Raw genomic sequence first — 20,300 nt, 5'->3', positions numbered from 1 at the left:
CCATGTCAAACACTTGGATTCATTATTAAGGGGACAAGGTGACATGACCTTAACTCTCATTTTAATACACCAATGGTAACATGATATTCTATTACCTCATTTAAATAAGTACCGCCTTGTAACCAACATCGGAGAAGGCATGTTTGCAGAGGGGCATAGTTTACATAGCTAGAAAGCTACTCTACTGATGCCAACATTTGACATTAGGGTGTCAGCAAATATAATTAAACGTTTACCCTATTAATCTATGGCAAAGATACATTTCCCCTTTCATCCGTTTCTGGTGTTAGGTAGTTACTGGCTAGCTAGATCGTCAGCCAGCATGGAACAAAAGGAGGGAAGGGTCATTCAAAACTTAATCGCAGTTGTCAAGTCAACCCATCTGCCAGTGCTGTTGTGAACCGGATCACAAGAGACATGTCAAACGGAGATGTATAAAACTAACTTGATATCATTGATGCAATTTCAATGTTGTTTGGGTTGCTTTGTATGTCACAAATTATCTTGAGATGATTTTAATGCAACACTGCATCCAAGTTGTTTTACATATGCATATCAAAGTGCTGTCAGTCAGCGAGTTTATCAATTTAAGCTCCCTGCCCACTCAGCCTGTGTTTTTTTGTTTCGTTTTTTACCCCCATTTCCGCCCCAATTTTATGATTAAGATCTTGTCTCATTGCTGCAACTCCCCAGCAGGCTTGGGAGAAGCGAAAGTTGAGTCATGCGTCCTCCGAAACATGACCCATCAAACCACGCTTCTTAACATCTGCTCGCTTAATCCGGAAGCCAGCTGCACCAATGTGCCGGAGGAAACACGTTCAACTGACAACCGAGGCAGCCTGCAGGCACCCAGCCCGCCACAAGGAGTTGCTAGAGCGCGATGAGCCAAGTAAATCCCCCCGGACGACACTGGACCAATTGTGCACCGCCCTATGGAACTCCCGGTCACGGCCGGTAATAACACAGCCTGGGATTGACGCCACAACACTGCTATGCAGTACCTTAGACTACTAGGGTGACCAGACGTCCCCGTTCTTGGTGGCCTGTCCCCGGCTGGAGCTGTCCCCGTTTTTAACTGTGCATTAATAACAGACCGCAAAGTGAAATACTTTATTTGGCAAGAAAGACCGGGCAGCAGAGCCTACCTGTTGACGTCTCAATAGCGTTGTGCTTGTTTAGGCCAACAGAGGGGGCCGCTCGCTATAGCAGCTTCATTCACACTTCTACTGACTACTTGCTCGCGATAGTTTTAGAGAAAACTGCTGTGGAAAACTCGACCAGAAGCTAGCAAGTATCAAGTGAATCCACAACATCACCACAAACGTCTTTTCAAGACAGGTAAGTTACAATCGTTTGAGATACTAGGTAGTGATGTTATAATGTCACAATTTATTATATTGATAGATGATCTGCTCTATAAGGTTTTAAATAGGTTATGCTAGCTAACATTAGCTATGTAGACTAAGTTAGCTAGCTACTGTTATGGTAGCTAGGTTAAAACACGTTCACATGTAAACATGCAGTGGACGGGCTATTTTGAAAATATGATTATATTAAATGAATGCACAAATAATTATGAGAATATATTTGTAGATTACAATTTTTATGGTTTGGCATTATAATAAGTAGTGTGAAAATATATTTAGAAATGTTCATGGATAACATTAGCAGTGGAGAGGAAGGAGAGGAGGAAGACTGGTTAGGAAGAAGAGTGAAGGAGATAGGAGGAAAGGTAAAGATATGGTTACAGAGCCTGCCAATTTATTATTCCAAACAACGTTTTGAGATAAAATACAAAAATGAGGCAAGCAATGGGAATCTGTTAACCAAAGTATTTTATCTAATAGTATACTAATTATTACAGATTGGAGAGGAAGGAGGAGGAAAAATGAAGGGAGTAAAAACAGTGAAGCAAGGAGAGTGTAGAAGAGTGAGGTGGAAAGGTAAAGAGAAGGAAAGGAAGACGAGTGAAGAAAAGGAGAAAAAAAAAGTTGTGTAAGAAGAGTGACACAAGGAGAGTGAAGAAGAGCAGACAGAGGAGATACAATGACTCTTTCCAAGAAACGGAAATGCACTTTTTATGAAAAACATGAGAAAATGTCAATTTATACGCTCAGGTCAAGACGATAGAATTGTTCACTGCACCCTTTGTAATTCCTCTCTTTCAATTGGCAGCCGGAGAAGAACGGCAGTGGTAGAACATCAGCAGACGAAAAAGCATAAAGCCTTTCTGATTGCCCGTGTTGGTGTGCCCTCCGTCACCACATTCTTCAAGAAGGTAGAGCCTTCCCAAGAAGAATATGGTTTAGCTGTGCATGAGGGTGTCTTTGCATACCACACAATCATAGTTACAGATCTATGGACTGCACAGCACAACTGACACGGAAGCTTTATGAGCCAAAGTTAACATGTGCTAGGACAAAATGTGATGCCATAGTGAGTAACGTGTTAGCAACATGGGCAACTACTTTGGTAACACAGGACCTAGACCAGGTTGAATTTGTGTCCCTGTCCATTGATGCGTCCTATCATGGACATGTAAAGCTGCTGCCAATAGTAGTCAGATATATGATGGCAGCACATCTGTGGAAACAAAACTGCTTGGTTTTGTTGATTTGAATGGAGAAACAGCAGAGGAAACTGCAGCTGAGGTCCTGGTGGTCATCCAAAAATGTAACCTGGAAAACATTCTCTGCCGACAACAAATACCAACTTTGGAGGACTGAATAGGCTGCGGAGGGTCAATGTCCATACCAAAGTTAAAAATGCTCTGCAGCGGGAGGTGATTGGCTTAGGTTGTCCTGCCCACATCATTCATAACATGGCCAGAACAGTTTTGGATATGATGTTGAGTACCTGCTCAAAGATATTTGGATATGTTCATATTTTCACCGTCAGAATAGAAAGACTGAAGGGCTTTTGTGAGTTTGTTGGCCAGGAGTACCATAACATTTTAGGACACAGCAATGTTCGCTGGATGTCCATGATCCCTGCTCTAGAAAGAGTTCTGAAAATGTGCCATTGAAATCCTTTTTTATTTCTGAAGACAAATGCCCTGTTGTCCTGTGAACAATGTTTGAAGATCCACTGACTGAACTTTGGCTGGCCTTTGTCCATGGAATCTTGACCATATTCAGTGACACAATCAAGATGCTTGGAGGCCAGGACCACTGTGCTGTGGAGTCCGCTGCAATTCTGAGAAACGTTGAGGCAAAATTGACTGCAAGACGTGATGACAACTTCATTCCAGTTTTGTTCAGAGGACTTTGAGAGAACTAGAGGACAATGGAGCCATGTCTAAAGAGAGCTTTCTCAAAACATCCCAATCATTCTTCACTATTGCTGTGAACTACTTGCAAGCATGGGGAAAGCACACAGATAATCTAAAAGATTTACATTGTCTCCTTTTAAAAAGGCAACCTCAGCGTGAAGAGATCCAGAAGGCAGCAGGCACACTGCAGGAAAAATGCCCCAATGTGACCATCAATGAGGATGCATTGTGTAACGAGGTTACTGGTCTGCAAGAGTTCCTAAAGGGGGGATCGCTTGAAGAATGGAAAACATCTGAGACACCGCTTAGTCAGAGATGGAGCACGGTGGTTACCCACTTCAAAGAGAACGACATCCCACACACTAACCTGGCTAGATTAGCGTCTGTTGTCATGTGCTTACTTGGAAGTAATACACCAGTCGAGAGAGTGTTCTCCCAAATAATTGATATATGGACAGCAGCAAGAAATAGGTTCACTGTTCCTTCCATCAAGGCCATGCTTATTGTGAAGACAAACTTCAACCTCCCCTGCCAGGAGTTCATGGAGAAGCTGGCCAAAGACAGAGCAATCCTGAAGAAAATACATTTTTCTGAGAAATATACAGATTAGGTTGGTATGAGTATATTATGTAGTTACCAATCTCATCAGCATCGTATTTCACATATACTATTGTCTGTTTTTTCAATTTTGCTCATGTTCTCTTCTGCTCTTATTCTACCAGGACCACTGAATGGCAGTTCAGATCAGACAGTTCTGTCTTGTCTGTAATGTTTCTGTAATATAGTTGTTTTCTCTGTCTATCACAGTGTGCCTTTTAGACTAAATGCATGAAACCGGAATTGTCCCCCTTTTTTATTTCATAGATAATAACATTGGATATTTTAATGATATATTGACCGCCGAACTGGAAATGACCCCAGTTTTCATTTCAGAAATCTGGTCACCTTACCTTAGACCGCTGCGCCACTCGGGAGGCCTCACCCGGTGTTTTCAAACGTAGTTAGCAATGAGAGAAAGTACTTTTCAGAATGAATGTTCAGTACCTTTAAGCCATTTGAAGCTAAAGAGTCATGTCCATTGACCAGTCTTGTGCTTTGGGTCTGGAATTTTCCCATGCAGCATGTGCATGCAGTGCCTATCCCTGTTTTCCCCTCATATGTTACTTTGCATACAGACAAGAAATGTGAATTGCCTCTTTGCAATATTAAAGTGACTGTCTTCATATGGCTTACTGCGTACCTGTAGAGCAGGCTATTTACCTTGTTAATGCCTTCGTGCATACATTCAGATACGCCAAAACACTTGTAAATTCGGTACCTCACTGTCGCTTTATTGAAAGTGGGGGCGTGGCAATTAGCAGTGGGTGTTGAATGGGACTGTAAAGTCCCCCAAAACAAAATGTTTATAATTGCAGTTTTTTATGTGTTTTGTTATTTATGTCATTTAGATAACATAAATAGCACAACTCTTATATATGCTTAATCGTGTACTAAACTGAAATATGTGTGCATCGCCATCTTTATTAAGGGACAATGTAGCCCGTGCAAGTATGATAACTTCCAACGAACTAAATGAAATATTTGATGTCCAAATGTAAATGCCAATTTCAAAGATATTACACAAAATTGTGTAGGTTGTTTTGAAGTCAAAACGCACGTTTAGTTTAGTCCAATATGCATTAATTGATAGCGGTTCTATACCAGTCGCCATGTTTGTTTTGGGTGACGCCAAATTGCTTTTATCCTCCCCTTTTGGTTGTCAAGAAGATGGCAGCTTCCAGGCAGGCATGAGAGGGAATACTTCTTCACAAATCGAATGAACTTGGGCTAGTGATTCATGAGTAGACACCCAAATCGTCTTATTGCAAATAGTACATCGAAATAAGTAAGTAATATGTCTTATGGACGTCAGATTTTGTAAATATAGGTGTTTTGTTGTGGCGAACTGTACGGCCATTTTTCTTGAGGGAGCTTAGAAGTAGGCCGATTTTCGAAAAGATGGCTGATTCCAGAGACAGCATGATAAATAACAACACTTTATTTGAAATGTTACATATTGAATTACATTACACTGGCTATATAATGCATTTATATTTATCTAACTATTGTATGTAATTGGTAAATGACGCTGTGCTAATGAGCCTACCATGCTAACATTGTGAGTTTGCTGGCTACGATAGTATATTAGCTATAACTCTGTTAGTACATGCGCGGTTTTCTAATTGATGTGTTGTGAAAGTTTCAGATTTCACGTGGTATTGTGCATCTGAGAAATTACGTTCGATTCCACTTGAAAGATGTATACAATTGTAATGCAAAGCAGAAGCGGCGATAGATTGAATGAATGTGACAAATATGGCGACTCCCAGAAAAGCGTGAAAATAGCAATCCACAAACGGGTCTAATTGCAAATGCTTTGCGTGTATTATTAGTGGTACACTTCATCCACATATTTCGTAATAGGATTGTAGTTGGATATGGCTAGTACACCTGCTTGTTGAAGCAGTAGGTTAAAGCTTAATTTAACACACGTATGTCTTTCATTTGTCTTCTCTTCCGCCATTTTTCAGACTGGCGGAGGTTTGTTTGGTTGTTATACAAGATGGCGGCTCCCATAGTGGCACTTTAAGGTTGTTTCAAAACTTTAACTGCAAGATGCAAACGTACAAAAATAAAATAAGGACGCGCAATATAACTTTTAAGCACTGAGTTGTGATGTCGAATATATATTTTATCTTATCTTTAGAGTGAGTAGCTATTAGGTGTATCATAATTCATTATTATAATTGCCGGCTTTTCCTTTTTGCGAAACGTCAGTAAAATGGCGACTTCCCTGGAGTTTACAATATTATTTTTTTCAAATGCACGCTATCAATGCATCGGGTTTGGGCCCAACATTCGATTGCACCTGCAATTTTCACTCTGCACAATTTGTCATAGTTTTATCTTCGCAAGTATCAATAGACTTGATCAGAACTTGTCATCAATCTTGCTTTGGAGTTCTCATTTTTTGTTTAAACAACCTTTTTTCCCCTGAAGAGGACATGACTGGTTCCATGGTGTCTGGGACCACTGGTTCAACTCTACAGCCACGATGGAAGCGGGTACTGGGATGGTCTGGCCCTGTCCCTCGGCCCAGACATGGTCACAGAGCCGTTGCTATAAAGGAATTGATGGTTGTTTTTGGAGGAGGAAATGAAGGAATTGTGGATGAGTTACATGTCTACAACACAGGTAAGATAACTTCACCATGCAGCCGAATCTCCATATTGTCAACTCTCCATACACTAATTTATTTTATATTAGCAATTACTGTAGGAGATGCGTCATTCTACTATACTATTTGGCTTCTAATCCGATGGACCCGCTATATGGTGCATTTACCCGCTGTAGTCACGAATGTGTAGTGTGCTGGAGATCAGATTTAGAGAAATGTAGTCTGACATTACCTGACAAACTGTCGCCGCCTGGTGGCAAAGAACTGGAAGCGCGCAAATGAAAATGGCGCGCTAAAATAAAATGGACGACAGGAGCACTGTTTTGAACACTGTCAATTATTGGATGCACTCAATTTCTGTTCACTTTACTGTACTGATATTGTCCCGAGTAACATGTCGTTTTTTCAACTTTTTATTCCTAAGAAAGACTTATGTAGTCAACATGCACAGTTATAAGTGTTAAATTATAATTATTTTATGTTATGTTTTTATGAGAGCGCAATGATGTTACAGTTGAAATTTCAGTTGACGTTTTTAAACTTTGGGTTATGCAGATATAAGTACATTGCATAGAACATACACTTCTCATGTGACACTTTCAAACAAGAAGATGCAGGCTACATTTATCAGAGATGCTTGGAACATGCTTGAGTAAATATTTACTCGAGTATTTGCTTCACATAGGCCTACCTAGCACTTGACCACCCAACAATGTCTACCTGTTTATACACAGACTAACCTCTATTTATTTAATCTAGCAACAAACCAATGGTTTATCCCTGCGGTTCGTGGTGATATTCCCCCTGGATGTGCTGCATACGGTTTTGTTTGTGATGGCACCCGGCTTCTGGTTTTTGGTGGAATGGTGGAATATGGAAAATACAGCAATGATCTCTATGAGCTACAGGTAATGGAATGCTTCACCACATTCTTGTTATAAACATTGGTAGAGCTAAAGCCAGGGGTAAAATGGCTGTCTTTAAGTACTTATAAATAGATTATGATTAATGGATTACAGCATGCTATCATCTTTTACATATGCTTTTTTCTTTTCTTCAGGCCAGCAGATGGGAATGGAAAAAGTTGAAAGCTAAGACTCCCAAAAATGGCCCACCTCCCTGTCCTCGACTTGGCCACAGTTTCTCGCTGGTGGGTAACAAGTGCTACTTGTTTGGAGGACTGGCTAATGACAGCGAGGACCCCAAAAACAACATCCCCAGGTACAGATGCCTTAAGAAGGAGTTGTGAAATGTGACCAGTGGGGTAACGGGTTAAATGATGCTGTGGAATGGAAGTAGTTTGTAGTAAGCAATTAGAAATACTTTCTGACTGAAATCTCTATTTTGTAACTAGATACCTGAATGATCTGTACACCCTGGAGCTTCGTGCTGGCTCCAGTGTTGTGGGCTGGGATATACCAATTACTTACGGTGTTTTGCCGCCTCCTCGCGAGAGCCACACTGCCGTAGTGTACACAGAAAAGGACAGCAAGAAATCTCGCCTGATTATCTATGGAGGGATGAGTGGCTGTCGTCTGGGAGATCTATGGACCCTTGACATCGGTAGGCTCCTGAGTTAACAGTATTACCATATTATTGTATTTAATCACTCTTTGTCTCTTATTCGCATAAATCAGTCTAGTCGGTGTATTATCTAAATGATCTTGCTCTGTCTGCAGACACCCTGACCTGGACTAAGCCATCAGTGAATGGCACAGCACCTCTGCCCAGGAGTCTTCACTCTGCCACCACCATCACAAACAAGTGAGATCTCCCTGAATACCTGTTGAAGTTATAAAAGTGATATTATGATCATTTAGATCTCTGGAATAACAATCGGTTAAATCTCTCAGCAGTAGCCTATTTATGATGACTGCTTGATTCTCATTTCTTTGTCTACCTCATTGTAGGATGTTTGTGTTTGGGGGATGGGTTCCCCTGGTTATGGATGATGTGAAGGTGGCCACACATGAGAAGGAATGGAAGTGCACAAACACACTGGCCTGCCTAAATCTCGGTTTGTCTCTACGTTTTCAGTTATTGGTGCTACTACTTGCATTAAACCTTACACACTGATTGTTTCTCTAGATCTGATTTGTGTATTATGAATTGATTGACTCCAACAAACTCAGTCTGAGTGAACATTCATTGGTAAATGGCAGTGTCACCTGGTGGTCAAGTTATATTACTGTCAAAAAATAAAATGTGAAACTTATGTTTCTTTTTACCCCAGACTCCATGGCCTGGGAATCAGTGGTGATGGATACTCTGGAGGACAATATCCCAAGGGCTCGGGCAGGACATTGCTCTGTGGCCATCAACTCTAGGTTGTATGTCTGGAGTGGCCGTGACGGTTACCGTAAAGCGTGGAACAACCAAGTCTGCTGTAAAGACCTCTGGTACCTTGAAACAGGTGAGTCAACTCGTAGTCTCCTCTGTGGCTCAGTTGGTAGAGCATGGTGTTTGCAACGCCAGGGTTGTGGGTTCGATTCCCACGGGGAACCAGTACGGGGGAATTATTATTTTTTTTTTTAAATGTATGCATTCACTACTGTAAGTCGCTCTGGATAAGAGCGTCTGCTAAATGACTAAAAATGTAAATGTAACTCCTATTTTCTCATTTACTCTGGTAAAGCAAGCCCACAGTATTTGCTCAACTGTGCTCTTGGCGAGGCTTACTCTGCTTCTGTTGATTGCTTATAAGAAATGTGACCATTTTATGTTTTGGTTACAGAGAGGCCACACGCTCCCTCGAGAGTGCAGCTAGTCCGTGCCAACACCAACTCCCTGGAGGTAAGCTGGGGCGCTGTGTCCACCGCAGACACCTACCTGCTGCAGCTACAAAAGTACGACATTCCAGCCGCCACTGCTGTGACCTCGCCGGCCCTCAATGCCGCCACCTCTCTGCAAGGGAACTTGCCTAAGAGCCCAGCCACAGCTGCTCCCTCTGCTCAGAACCTACCACACACAGGTATCACTATTGTGCCCCAGGCTTCCTCCCCTACTATCCTTCCCAACATGCCCAGAAGCCCGCTGGCTGCCTCCACAGCTCGTGGGCCAGGTAAAACCATGGATGTCCTACTTGTTCAGGTTGTTTGTAGCATTTTATGGACTATTGTCACAGTTTTCATTGTTCATTTTTACAGCCCATTGTATTTCGATAACCGCATACCAAATGCTATGTAAAAAGCAGACCTCAACGGCTCTATATACTGAGCAGATTTTCTGTTGTTTTGACAGCTATCTTGAAGGTGGCAGCGCCTCCATCTGGCACGGGTACCTCCCTTGTCACTGTGCGACCAAACCAGGCTGGGAAATCCCCTGTCACTGTGACATCACTTCTTCCAGGAGTTCGCATGGTTGTTCCTGCCCAGACCGCCCAAGGAACAGTATGGCCAATTGTGAAATGGTTTTGTTATTCAAGGGTAAAAAGTTGTCTCCAGAGTAATGCCAAGAGTATTGCCTCACTCAGGACTGTTTGTTTTCCTTTTAGCCAGTCGGCAACAGCCCTCAGATGAGTGGCATGGCAGCTTTGGCTGCAGCTGCAGCAGCCACACAGAAGATCCCACCCTCTTCAAGCACTGTACTCAACATTCCAGCAGGTGCCACCCTTGTCAAAACCATGGCTGTCTCCCCTGGCTCCACCACAGTCAAAATGGCATCTCCTCTCATGGTAAGACCCATCAAATATCAGTCTGTAAAAAATGAAACTCAATGGCAGAATGTATGGGTTTGTCAGGTAGCCTCTGTCCTGACCCAGTTTAGAATTTACACCCTTAACACATTTTGTATTTTCTGCTTCCAGGTTAGTAACCCAGCCACTCGCATGCTGAAGACAGCTGCAGCTCAGGTGGGCACAGCGACCGTATCGTCACCCAACTCGCCCAACAGACCCATCATTACTGTGCACAAGTCGGGCACGGTTACCGTAGCCCAGCAACACCAGGTGGTTACCACCATGGTGGGAGGAGTCACCAAGACCATCACCCTGGTCAAGAGCCCCCTCACAATGGGAGGCAGCGGCACTTTGGTGAGAGAACTAGACGGTCTTACAGGACACGGAGGGGAGGGAATACAGGCAGAAGGTTGTGAGAAATGTCTCTCCTTATACAAGATCCCACTTCAGAATTTGATATGCATGCTGTGAACTGAGAAATAGTTTCACACTTTGGCTAGTTTTTTGTTGTTGTTGTCCCCCACCCGTATCAGATGAATCTTATATGGCCTAGGCATGAACCCGTGGTAGAAGATGTGGCTGTGGAAACCTCCAAGATATGGAACAGCTTGAGTTCATAGATCTGCATGACTGTCAGGGTCTGTTAGATTGGCTGTACTCACAGTTCAGTTGTCCCCTTGACACTGATCTCCTGAAGCCAAATCCTGTGACGTTTTCTGGTGACTCATAAACTTCAGTCTCTCTCCTATGTCAGCAGATCTCCAACCTTGGCAAGATGATGTCTGTGGTACAAACCAAGCCAGTGCAGACATCAGCTGTTACAGGCCAGGCTTCCACTAACCCTCTCACACAGCTCATACAGGTCAGCTATCTTCATGAGAGCAGGAAAAGGAGGAAGCTAAAACTCCATGGACAGGCTCAGTCTGCTTTCAGTTGATCATGTTCATAATCCACTGTGTCTCCCGTAGACTAAGGGTTCTCTCCCTGCCGGCACCATACTGAAGCTGGTGACCTCAGCGGACGGCAAGCCCACCACCATCATCACCACGTCCCAGGCGGGAGGAACAGGGAACAAACCCACCATCCTGAACATCAGCGGCATGTCGCCCACCACAACCAAACAGGGCACCACCATCATCAAGACCATCCCTATGTCTGCTATTATGACCCAGCCTGGAGCCACAGGTCAGAACCCACTGGCTTCATGTTTCAGGGACAATTCAGCACAATACAAGAGGACCATATGCTGACAGTTTGTTTTGTTGCTAACAGTGACCAGCAGCACAGGGAAGACGCCCTATACCATCATCACCACCAAGATGATGACCACTGGCACTCCAGGCAAAATCATCACTACCATGCCCAAGCTTGGCACTGCAACTGGCCAGCAAGGGCTGACACAGGTACCTCACAGAAATTATGACCCTTACAACCTCTTGTAGAATATGCCTATATGATATGTTTATGCATAATATTTATAGGCTATGTGAAACAATTTGAGATGTTTCAGTTTTGACATTGGTGCCTTTTTTTAACTTTTAAATGTCACATGGCATTTTATATTTAGTAACATTTGATAAATATCATACGGCTAAGTACAGCAGTGTTTGGAGCAGTTGAAATGCATGCATACCTCTGGGGACTATATTTGAATCTTCTCTTCTGATTAGTGCTACTAATACTGTACATTTGGCTGTATCAAATGTCTTGCCCCAGTGGATGAGTGTAATAGTGCCCCCTAGCTTCTCAATTGTATTATTTTACCTCCCCCTTGGTTTTTGGAGGTGGTTTTGAAGGGAGCTCCGGGCCAACCTGGCACCATTCTGCGCACTGTACCCATGGGTGGAGTCCGACTCGTCACCCCGGTCACGATGTCTTCTGTCAAGCCCAATGTAACTACACTGGTCGTCAAGGGAACAACTGGTATGGATAACATTTTCATAATTACAAACAGGTGCTGTCTGTTCAGTTCATAAGTATGCGGTTATATTTCCTTTTTCAAGCATAGTTCCAGCTGTCTGCCCCTTGTTGAGTTAGTGCTTTGTTCGTTCCCCTAGGTGTCACCACCCTGGGGACTGTCACAGGGACAGTCTCCTCCAGTCTGGCAGGGAGCTTTGTAGCCAGTGCCAATGCCTCTCTGGCAACTCCAATCACCACCCTGGGCACCATCGCCACCCTGTCCAGTCAAGTTATCAACCCCACTGCCATCACTGTGTCAGCAGCCCAGACCAGTCTGACCACAGCTACTACCCTTTCCACTTCCACCATGGTAAGCCGACTGTGCTATTCTTAATACAGATATGTAGCTATAGCTCCGATTATGTTCTTGAGAATTGGAACATGAAATGTCATGCTGCACAATGTGGAGAGCTTTTTGATTGGGTTTTCTCCGCCATAATCAATACCTGATGTGCTCTCATTGCAGTCGGCAAACCAGCCAACCCAGGTGACTCTCATCACCACCCCCAGCGGGGTTGAGGCCCAGCCAGTGCAGGACCTGCCTGTGTCCTTCCTGGCCTCCCCCACCTCTGAGCAGCCCTCTTCTACTGAGGTCGGCGATGCCCCTGGCACTGTCACCATGGTCTGCTCCAACCCCCCCTGTGAGACCCACGAAACAGGAACCACCAACACCGCAACCACAGCCTCCTCCGATATAGGTGGGGTGCAGAGGGTCTGCTCCAACCCCCCCTGTGAGACCCACGAGACGGGCACCACCAACACCGCAACGACCGCCTCCACCGACATGGGCGGGGCAATGAGGGTGTGTACAAGCCCTCCATCAGAGACCCACGAGACGGGCACCACTAACACCTCAACCATCGCCCACTCCATCATGGGGTCAAACCAACTGGGCACTGTCCAGAGTAGCTCATCCTCTCACCCCCCATCTCTGTCCTCTCCCCCTCAGACGACCACCTCTTCTTCCCCCGGAACCGCCACAGGCAAACAGGGACCAGAGAACCTGAGCACCGGCACCACATTCACCCCCACCACGGCATGCTCCAACATGGGCTCAGCCCAGACCGGAACTGTGCAGAGTCCAAAGCCAGCCATGGGCTCTACGGTGTGCTTAAACCCACCCTGCGAGACACATGAAACAGGCACAACCAACACTGCCACTCAGTCCTTGTCCAGCATGGGTAATGGGCAGACTGGCACTGTGCAGAGGGTGTGCTCAAACCCACCCTGCGAGACCCACGAAACTGGGACCACCAACACCCCGTCCCAGGCCAACTCAAACATGGCCGGGAACCAGACTGGCACTGTGCAGAGGGTGTGCTCCAACCCCCCCTGTGAAACCCATGAGACTGGCACCACCAACACCGCAACTACTGCCACAGGTATACTGTTAGAATAGATACTTGTTGGGTTTTTTTATGGGTTTTATTTGAATGTTTAGGGCTATATTTCATGCCATGTGTGTCCTACAGCAGATGGAGCGGACAGTGCCACCAGCAGTACAGAGACTCCTTCCACCACTGCATCAGAAACAACCCCAGCCACCATCCAGAGCAGAGCCATCACTACTGTGACCCAGTCCACACCAGCCCCGGGGCCCTCAGTACCTGTAAAGAAACGCCTAACTGAACTAACAATGCTTTGCCAGTCTATACTCTACTGATAGCATAACAATTGTGGAATTGCTAGTGTAAGAGTTTAGTTCAAATTACTCACTGGCATGGTTAAGCAAATTATCAGCAACTAATGCCCAAAATCAATAGAATGTATGGAAATAATTAATTCATCTTGTCCATTTTGAGAATTTGCACTCATTAATTTTTACCCTTTTTATCTCCAGTCCATTTTGTCGATCACTGAGGGTGCAGCAGGTTCCACAGAAGAGCCCATGCAGACAGACACGGCCACGGAGGGGAGAGAGACGGCTATGGAGACTGGGCTGTCCCCAGAGCTGTCAGAGGGACAGATGGGGACAGGTCTGTCTGCAGAGGAGCTGGCTGTGACCGCAGCAGCGGAGGCAGCGGCGCAGGCTGCAGCCACGGAGGAGGCCCAGGCCCTGGCCATTCAGGCAGTCCTCCAGGCAGCACAGCAGGCAGTCATGAGTAAGTATGGCCCTCAGATTGGCAGTGTATTACCAGGCAATTGTTGGTAGATGATAATGGATTAATCTCAAATTACTTTAAATGTGTGTGAAGACAACTGCTCCCCAACTGCAACAATCTCACAATCAAACTGCGTTCCCCTGCATGCATAGACGAGGGTGATTCTGGCTCGACCGGACAGCAGGCCATCACACTCCCCATCGTCCTGACCCAGCAGGAGTTGGCAGCCTTGGTCCAGCAGCAGCACCAGCTCCAGGAAGCTCAGGCCCAGGCTCAGGCCCAGGCTCAGGCCCAGGCTCAGGCCCAGGCTCAGGCCCAGGCTCAGGCCCAGGCTCAGGCCCAGCAGCAAGGAAACGCCCAGGCCCTACCCACTGAGGGCCTTGCCCCCGCAGACAGCCTCAACGACCCTGCGTCTGAGAGCAACGGGCACCCAGAGATGGCTGCAGCTGTCTCCAGCGCTGTGGCATCACTGCTGTCGCGCACATCCACTGAGAGTAAGTATTTCTTTAAATTCTCTTTTAGGAGTATAATTCTTTATTCTTACTAATAGTGTTTCTCCGGGTCTTAAATTAACTTCTCCCTCTTGTCCCCTTGCAGCCCTGGCCCCCTCAAGCACATTTGCTGTTGCCAGTCCAGCCAAGCTGCAAGCTGCTGTAGCAGAGGTGGCCAATGGCATTGAGGGTGGGGTGAGTACCCATAATGTCCTGCTTGTATCCTGCCTGTTTGATCAGAATTTGAAAGCATGTTGTGCCATTCAACATTCCTCTAACTTCCTTTTATGTCGCGGTCATATACAGAAGCTAAACCCTCAACCAGCCCCTATCAAGACTCTTGTAAAAAAAGAGAACCAGTGGTTTGATGTTGGCATTGTCAAGGTGACAAACATGGTGGTTACGCACTTCTTCATCCCAGAGGACGATTCTCAAGTAGAGGTAAGCCTCAAAGCTGGATTCATGCCTTTGATGGCTTCGAGATCAGAGTTCAGTGCAGCACTAACGATGTGTGTGTTGTAGGATGACTCGGGCGCCATCCCAGACTATAACCAGATGAAGAAAATGGAGCTGCAACCTGGCACAGCCTACAAGTTCCGTGTCGCTGGCATCAACGCTTGTGGTCGTGGTTCCTTCTCAGAGATATCTGCTTTTAAGACCTGTTTACCAGGCTTCCCTGGAGCACCTTGTGCCATCAAAATCAGCAAGGTAAAACTGCCAACTATTCACGGAACAATTACTGTTTTAGGGCACCCTTGACAAATAATCAGAGGTTGTAGTTTTTCTAGTGTTGATGGAATGTGGATTGTTTTTCTGCTGCTTTTGCGTTAAAACAACGGTTCCATCTTTTCCCTCTCAGAGCCCAGATGGTGCCCACCTCACCTGGGAGCCTCCCTCGGTGACATCAGGGAAGATCATTGAGTACTCTGTGTACCTGGCCATCCAGAGCACACAGACAGCTGAGCCCAAGGCCTCCACCCCAGCCCAGCTGGCCTTCATGCGGGTGTACTGTGGGCCCAACCCCTCCTGCTTGGTGCAGTCCTCCAGCCTCTCCAATGCCCACATAGACTACACCACCAAGCCCGCCATCATCTTCCGCATAGCTGCGCGCAACGAGAAGGGCTACGGCCCTGCCACACAAGTCAGGTGGCTGCAAGGTGGGTAAACTTTCATTTAAATTCTGCTGTTGAGCAAAATGGAGCAGCGTCTCTATAATTATGGTTGTACTTGTTTTTAAGTGTTTAAGTATGGTTTCGCTTTAATGGATTTCCCCCTTTTTAGAGTCCAGCAAAGATGGAGCCTCGGCAAAACCTGCCCCAAAAAGACCAGTTTCCTCGCCTGATGCGTAAGTACCTGGTTCCATCTAATCTAGCCTACATTCCACACATATTATCATCACTAATTGGTTGTGGATGAATATTTCCTCAACAATGGCAAATTACCTTAAATAAATGTTTTGCTTTCTGTCTGCCCCTGCAGTAAGGCTGCTGGTCAAAAGAAAGCAAGAACGGACCAGTGAGATCGCACAGATGACACCCCCCGCTGTCCTTTTTGACCAGGAAGACTGATCCCTCCATCCTCATCCTGACTTCTCCCCATCCTCAAGTTAACCTACATCCAGCCAGCAACATAAACAAAATGGCAGCAGAAACCCTAGATGGAAGTCAATAAGAGATATGGTTCTGTAGGCAAGACCCCTTTTTCTATTTGTCCCACTATTTCTAGAGCAACACATTTTAAAAAAGCACATTATAGCTTTTACTTCATAACTTTTTTTTTTTTCTCCAGCTACTTTTATTATACATTTTTTTGGCTACTTTCAGTAGTTGAGCAATTGTAGAGAAACATTTACAGCTTCACAAGCTGTGAGCCGGCCTAAACTTAATGTTATTTTTTTGGTGGGGGGGGGTGTAGAGAGAGACTTCATGAGCTGATGTACAGTTTGAGGATGTGCTGAACAGGAGGCAGTGGTGGTGTTAGTTTAGATGGGAGGAATTATCAAAATGGGAAAACAAACAAAAGGGGTTATTTTTCCCTCAAGGAGAAATGTGCTTAATTTAAGAAACCAATCGATTCAGATATCATACTGGACTCCAGTCTCCTAGTAATCTCATCAGGTTGCTTTTCCCCTGAGATGAGAACTGAGGGCTGATGCTATGAAGAGGACAACAAATCGAATGACGAAGGAAAACATTTGTAGTGAGAGACCGACTTTTCTAGGACTGAAACTTGCAGCATACACACATCTTGCAAAAATCTTCCCCAGAAATTAGCAAGCACTGATGCAGAAGATATTTGTGTAGTTTATTTTTGTATTTTTTTAAGCTTTTCCTTGTCACTGTGCATTTTTAAAACGTCAACTACTTTTTTTCGTTTTGTTTACTATTGTTTGTCTCCATTGTTTTCATGTGTTGGTGGGAAGACGGGTGGCAGTGCTGAAGTAGCCACTATATTTTTAAATCCTGGTTCGATCAGTTGTATGTTGTATCAGGGGGTATGAAAAATAAAGACTTTTGTATTTGTTTTGACTAGGACCCCAGATGTAATAGGACTGAAGGGAATTTGAAACGGACCCAGGGAGAGGAGTGCTTTTACTTTGTTTACTACATCTTTCAATGCTTGTATCACTGTGTGTATGCCAAACATGGAAAATGAATGAAGAAAAATCTGATCAGTTGTCATATTCCTTCCCTCTTTCCCCGCACATTAATTTTAGAACATGTATCCCTAAATGGCGGCCCACGTTTAGCCCCCCCTCCCCCCACCCCCAAAAAGAGTATATTTTTGTTGTTGGACATAACACTGTAAAAACATCAGGAAATCAGCTCCAAGTGATTATTTTCATTTAGGAAATCTGTTCCTAAGTATTTCCATGCATAAGAGAGATGTGATTGTATACACATGTAAGCAAGGTTTGAAATGATTGTTTTAGTCATATCTGGTTGGGCTTCTTTCGGTCAATTTGCAGTCTACACATTTAAAAAAATATATATATATTCAAGAAAAAATCAGCCTGTGGCTTAATTGAGTTGGTGATCCCTGTGTTAGACAGAAAAATGATAGTGGTAGATTTTCTTTCCTTATACTGTTAGGAACCACCAAATCCAATTAAAAAAATTTTTAGGCTCTTATTTTAACAACTATAGAGGTGAGGTGTGCAAGTTAATTGTGAAAAGTATACCTTTAAATTGGGATGTCTTGGTGGGAAGGAAGAAGCATAGCCAGAGTGGACTCGCTTGTAAATTAGTTCTTCCAGAGCAAGAATAAAATAACATCTTGGCATTTTTATATAATTACCTGTACCAAAATGTTTTTACATGTTGGTCATCTCTCAATTGCCTTTTGTTTCTTGACTTGTAAAAAAAACTGTCTCCCTGATTCAATTGCTATGACTTGCATTTATTAAACAGATTTGCAAGTTGGAAACACAGCAAGGTTCATTACCGAAACATTTGTCTTCAGGATAAATCACAGAGTTTTATAAAGAGGGAAATCTTGGAGTGGACATGACTGTATTCAGTAGTTGGTGAAATAAAGAGTTTTCAGAATGGAAGTGAAGGGAGAATGTGTTACCTCTTGAGATTGTAGTACTTGCACCTTGGTTTAATTTCTTCTCTGGGCATCACCTTAGTCTCCAGATTATCCTGATTTATTTCTATAATGAAACCCCTGTTTCATATACATCCATGATTTTGTACGTGTCAGTGTCTGTTGAGCAAAACTAGACATATGCATGCAGCCAGTGTATTTTAGTAGTAATGCCTTAAGTTTGACCATAAGCTGAAGGATCTAAAAAAATATCTAATAAACATTTAATGACTTTGTTCCTTTCCATGTGGTATACAAATGTGTCCTTTTCTTCCACAGTACCTTTACCGGGTCACTATTTTTGCACAGTGCTGAGGTCTTTCAGAACTTTACCTCCCACACTGGGGCAGGTGCTGGTCTTAGCACTGACACTTGTGAGTTTCTTCCGGCAGTTTGCAGGTTATCTGGAATTGTCCTGTATTTTCCAATGTGTTTTTTGTACTGTAGGGAGTAATGTATCTTTTAACATCAAAATAAACATGTTAAACATCACATTATTTCCAGTCATTGTGGGATAGTTTGATACACTAGCACTATAATGCACAGTGATTCAAAGTTGGATACATTTTGTATGCCATAGTTTGGATAATAAACTACTGAATAAACACCCGCCTTGGTGGTTGCAGTCATCATCACTTTCACAACTGCAAGCCCCAAAGAGACCAAACGCTGACTCGCTCACCTGTTGTAAAGCTGTCCTGGCTGCATTTGAAAAGGGCTTTGCCACATCAATGTCCCCCGTGGCTCTTTCCTCACAGTACTGTGCACCTACAGCTGAAGTCAGAAGTTTACATACACCTTAGCCAAATACATTTAAACTGTTTTTCACAATTCCTGACATGTAATCCAAGTAAAAATTCCATCTTGGGTCAGTTAGGATCACTACTTTATTTTAAGAATGCGAAATGTCAGAATAATAGTAGAGAATTATTTATTTCAGCTTTTATTTCTTTCATCACATTCCCAGTGGGTAAGAAGTTTACATACACTCAATTAGTATTTGGTAACATTGCCTTTAAATTGTTTAACTTGGGTCAAACGTTTTGGGTAGCCTTCCACAAGCTTCCCACAATAAGTTGGGTGAATTTTGGCCCATTCCTCCTGACAGAGCTGGTGTAACTGAGTCAGGTTTGTAGGCCTCCTTGCTCGCAAATGCTTTTTCAGTTCTGCTCACACATTTTCTATAGGAGTGAGGTCAGGGCTTTGTGATGGACAGTCCAATACCTTGACTTTGTTGTCCTTAAGCCATTTTGCCACAACTTTGGAAGTATGCTTGGGGTCATTGTCCATTTGGAAGACTCATTTGCGACCAAGCTTTAACTTCCTGACTGATGTCTTGAGATGTTGCTTCAATATATCCACATAATTTTCTTCCCTCATGATGCCATCTATTTTGTGAAGTGCACCAGTCCCTCCTGCAGTAAAGCACCCCCACAACATGATGCTGCCACCCCTGTCCTTCACGGTTGGATGGTGTTCTTCAGCTTGCAAGCTTCCCCCTTTTTCCTTCAAACATAACAATGGTCATTATGGCCAAACTGTTCTATTTTCGTTTCATCAGACCAGAGGACATTTCTCCAAAAAGTACGAGCTTTGTCCCCATGTGCAGTTGCAAACCGTAGTCTGGATTTTTTTATGCCGGTTTTGGAGCAGTGGCTTCTTCCTTGCTGAGTGGCCTTTCAGGTTATGTTGATATAGGACTCATTTTACTGTGGATATAGATACTTTTGTACCTGTTTCCTCCAGCATCCTTACAAGGTCCTTTGCTGTGGTCCTGGGATTGATTTGCACTTTTCGCACCAAAGTATGTTCATCTCTTGGAGACAGAAAGCGTCTCCTTCCCGAGCGGTATGACAGCTGCGTGGTCCCATGGTATTTATACTTGTGTACTATTGTTTGTACAGATGAATGTGGTACCTTCAGGCATTTGGAAATTGCTCCCAAGGATGAACCAGACTTGTGGAGGTCTATAATTTGGTTTTTGAGGTCTTGGCTG

At 44.1% G+C, this 20,300-nt stretch overlaps 1 protein-coding gene across 7 annotated transcripts; it reads left to right on the top strand.

Moving 5' to 3' along the window:
• The first annotated feature begins 1,229 nt into the window (after positions 1 to 1,229).
• hcfc1a (host cell factor C1a) lies at positions 1,230 to 18,796 on the top strand. Of its 7 annotated transcripts, none has more exons than XM_029694567.1 (28): positions 1,230 to 1,338; positions 6,311 to 6,505; positions 7,248 to 7,396; positions 7,549 to 7,709; positions 7,843 to 8,051; positions 8,168 to 8,252; positions 8,399 to 8,505; positions 8,722 to 8,901; positions 9,223 to 9,549; positions 9,729 to 9,877; positions 9,982 to 10,161; positions 10,294 to 10,518; positions 10,919 to 11,026; positions 11,133 to 11,349; positions 11,437 to 11,567; positions 11,949 to 12,087; positions 12,222 to 12,433; positions 12,590 to 12,925; positions 13,073 to 13,505; positions 13,596 to 13,732; positions 13,964 to 14,225; positions 14,378 to 14,719; positions 14,823 to 14,911; positions 15,023 to 15,157; positions 15,239 to 15,424; positions 15,576 to 15,873; positions 15,998 to 16,061; positions 16,196 to 18,796. In XM_029694567.1, exons 2-28 carry the CDS (start codon positions 6,316 to 6,318, stop codon positions 16,233 to 16,235), a joined length of 5,091 nt encoding a protein of 1,696 aa, XP_029550427.1. In that variant the 5' UTR covers positions 1,230 to 1,338; positions 6,311 to 6,315; the 3' UTR covers positions 16,236 to 18,796. The 7 variants fall into 7 exon arrangements, with proteins under 7 accessions (XP_029550427.1, XP_029550429.1, XP_029550424.1 ...); XM_029694569.1 differs by lacking the exon at positions 1,230 to 1,338 and adding an exon at positions 4,996 to 5,156 and having other exon boundaries at positions 13,599 to 13,732; XM_029694564.1 differs by lacking the exon at positions 1,230 to 1,338 and adding an exon at positions 4,997 to 5,156.
• Positions 18,797 to 20,300: the final 1,504 nt, after the last annotated feature.

This window comes from Salmo trutta, chromosome 16 (genome assembly GCF_901001165.1).
Source record: "Salmo trutta chromosome 16, fSalTru1.1, whole genome shotgun sequence".
NCBI lineage: Eukaryota > Metazoa > Chordata > Actinopteri > Salmoniformes > Salmonidae > Salmo > Salmo trutta.
Note: the sequence above shows the minus strand (reverse complement) of the source record. Positions and strands in the feature narration are given on the sequence as shown.

Coding starts and splice junctions, on each gene's coding strand:
- hcfc1a (XM_029694567.1), top strand. CDS start 6,316: ATGACTGGTTCCATGGTGTCTGGGACCACTGGTTCAACTCTACAGCCA. Junction 11,027..11,132: donor CTCTCACACAGCTCATACAG/GTCAGCTATCTT, acceptor TGTCTCCCGTAG/ACTAAGGGTTCTCTCCCTGC. Junction 12,088..12,221: donor GGTCGTCAAGGGAACAACTG/GTATGGATAACA, acceptor TCGTTCCCCTAG/GTGTCACCACCCTGGGGACT.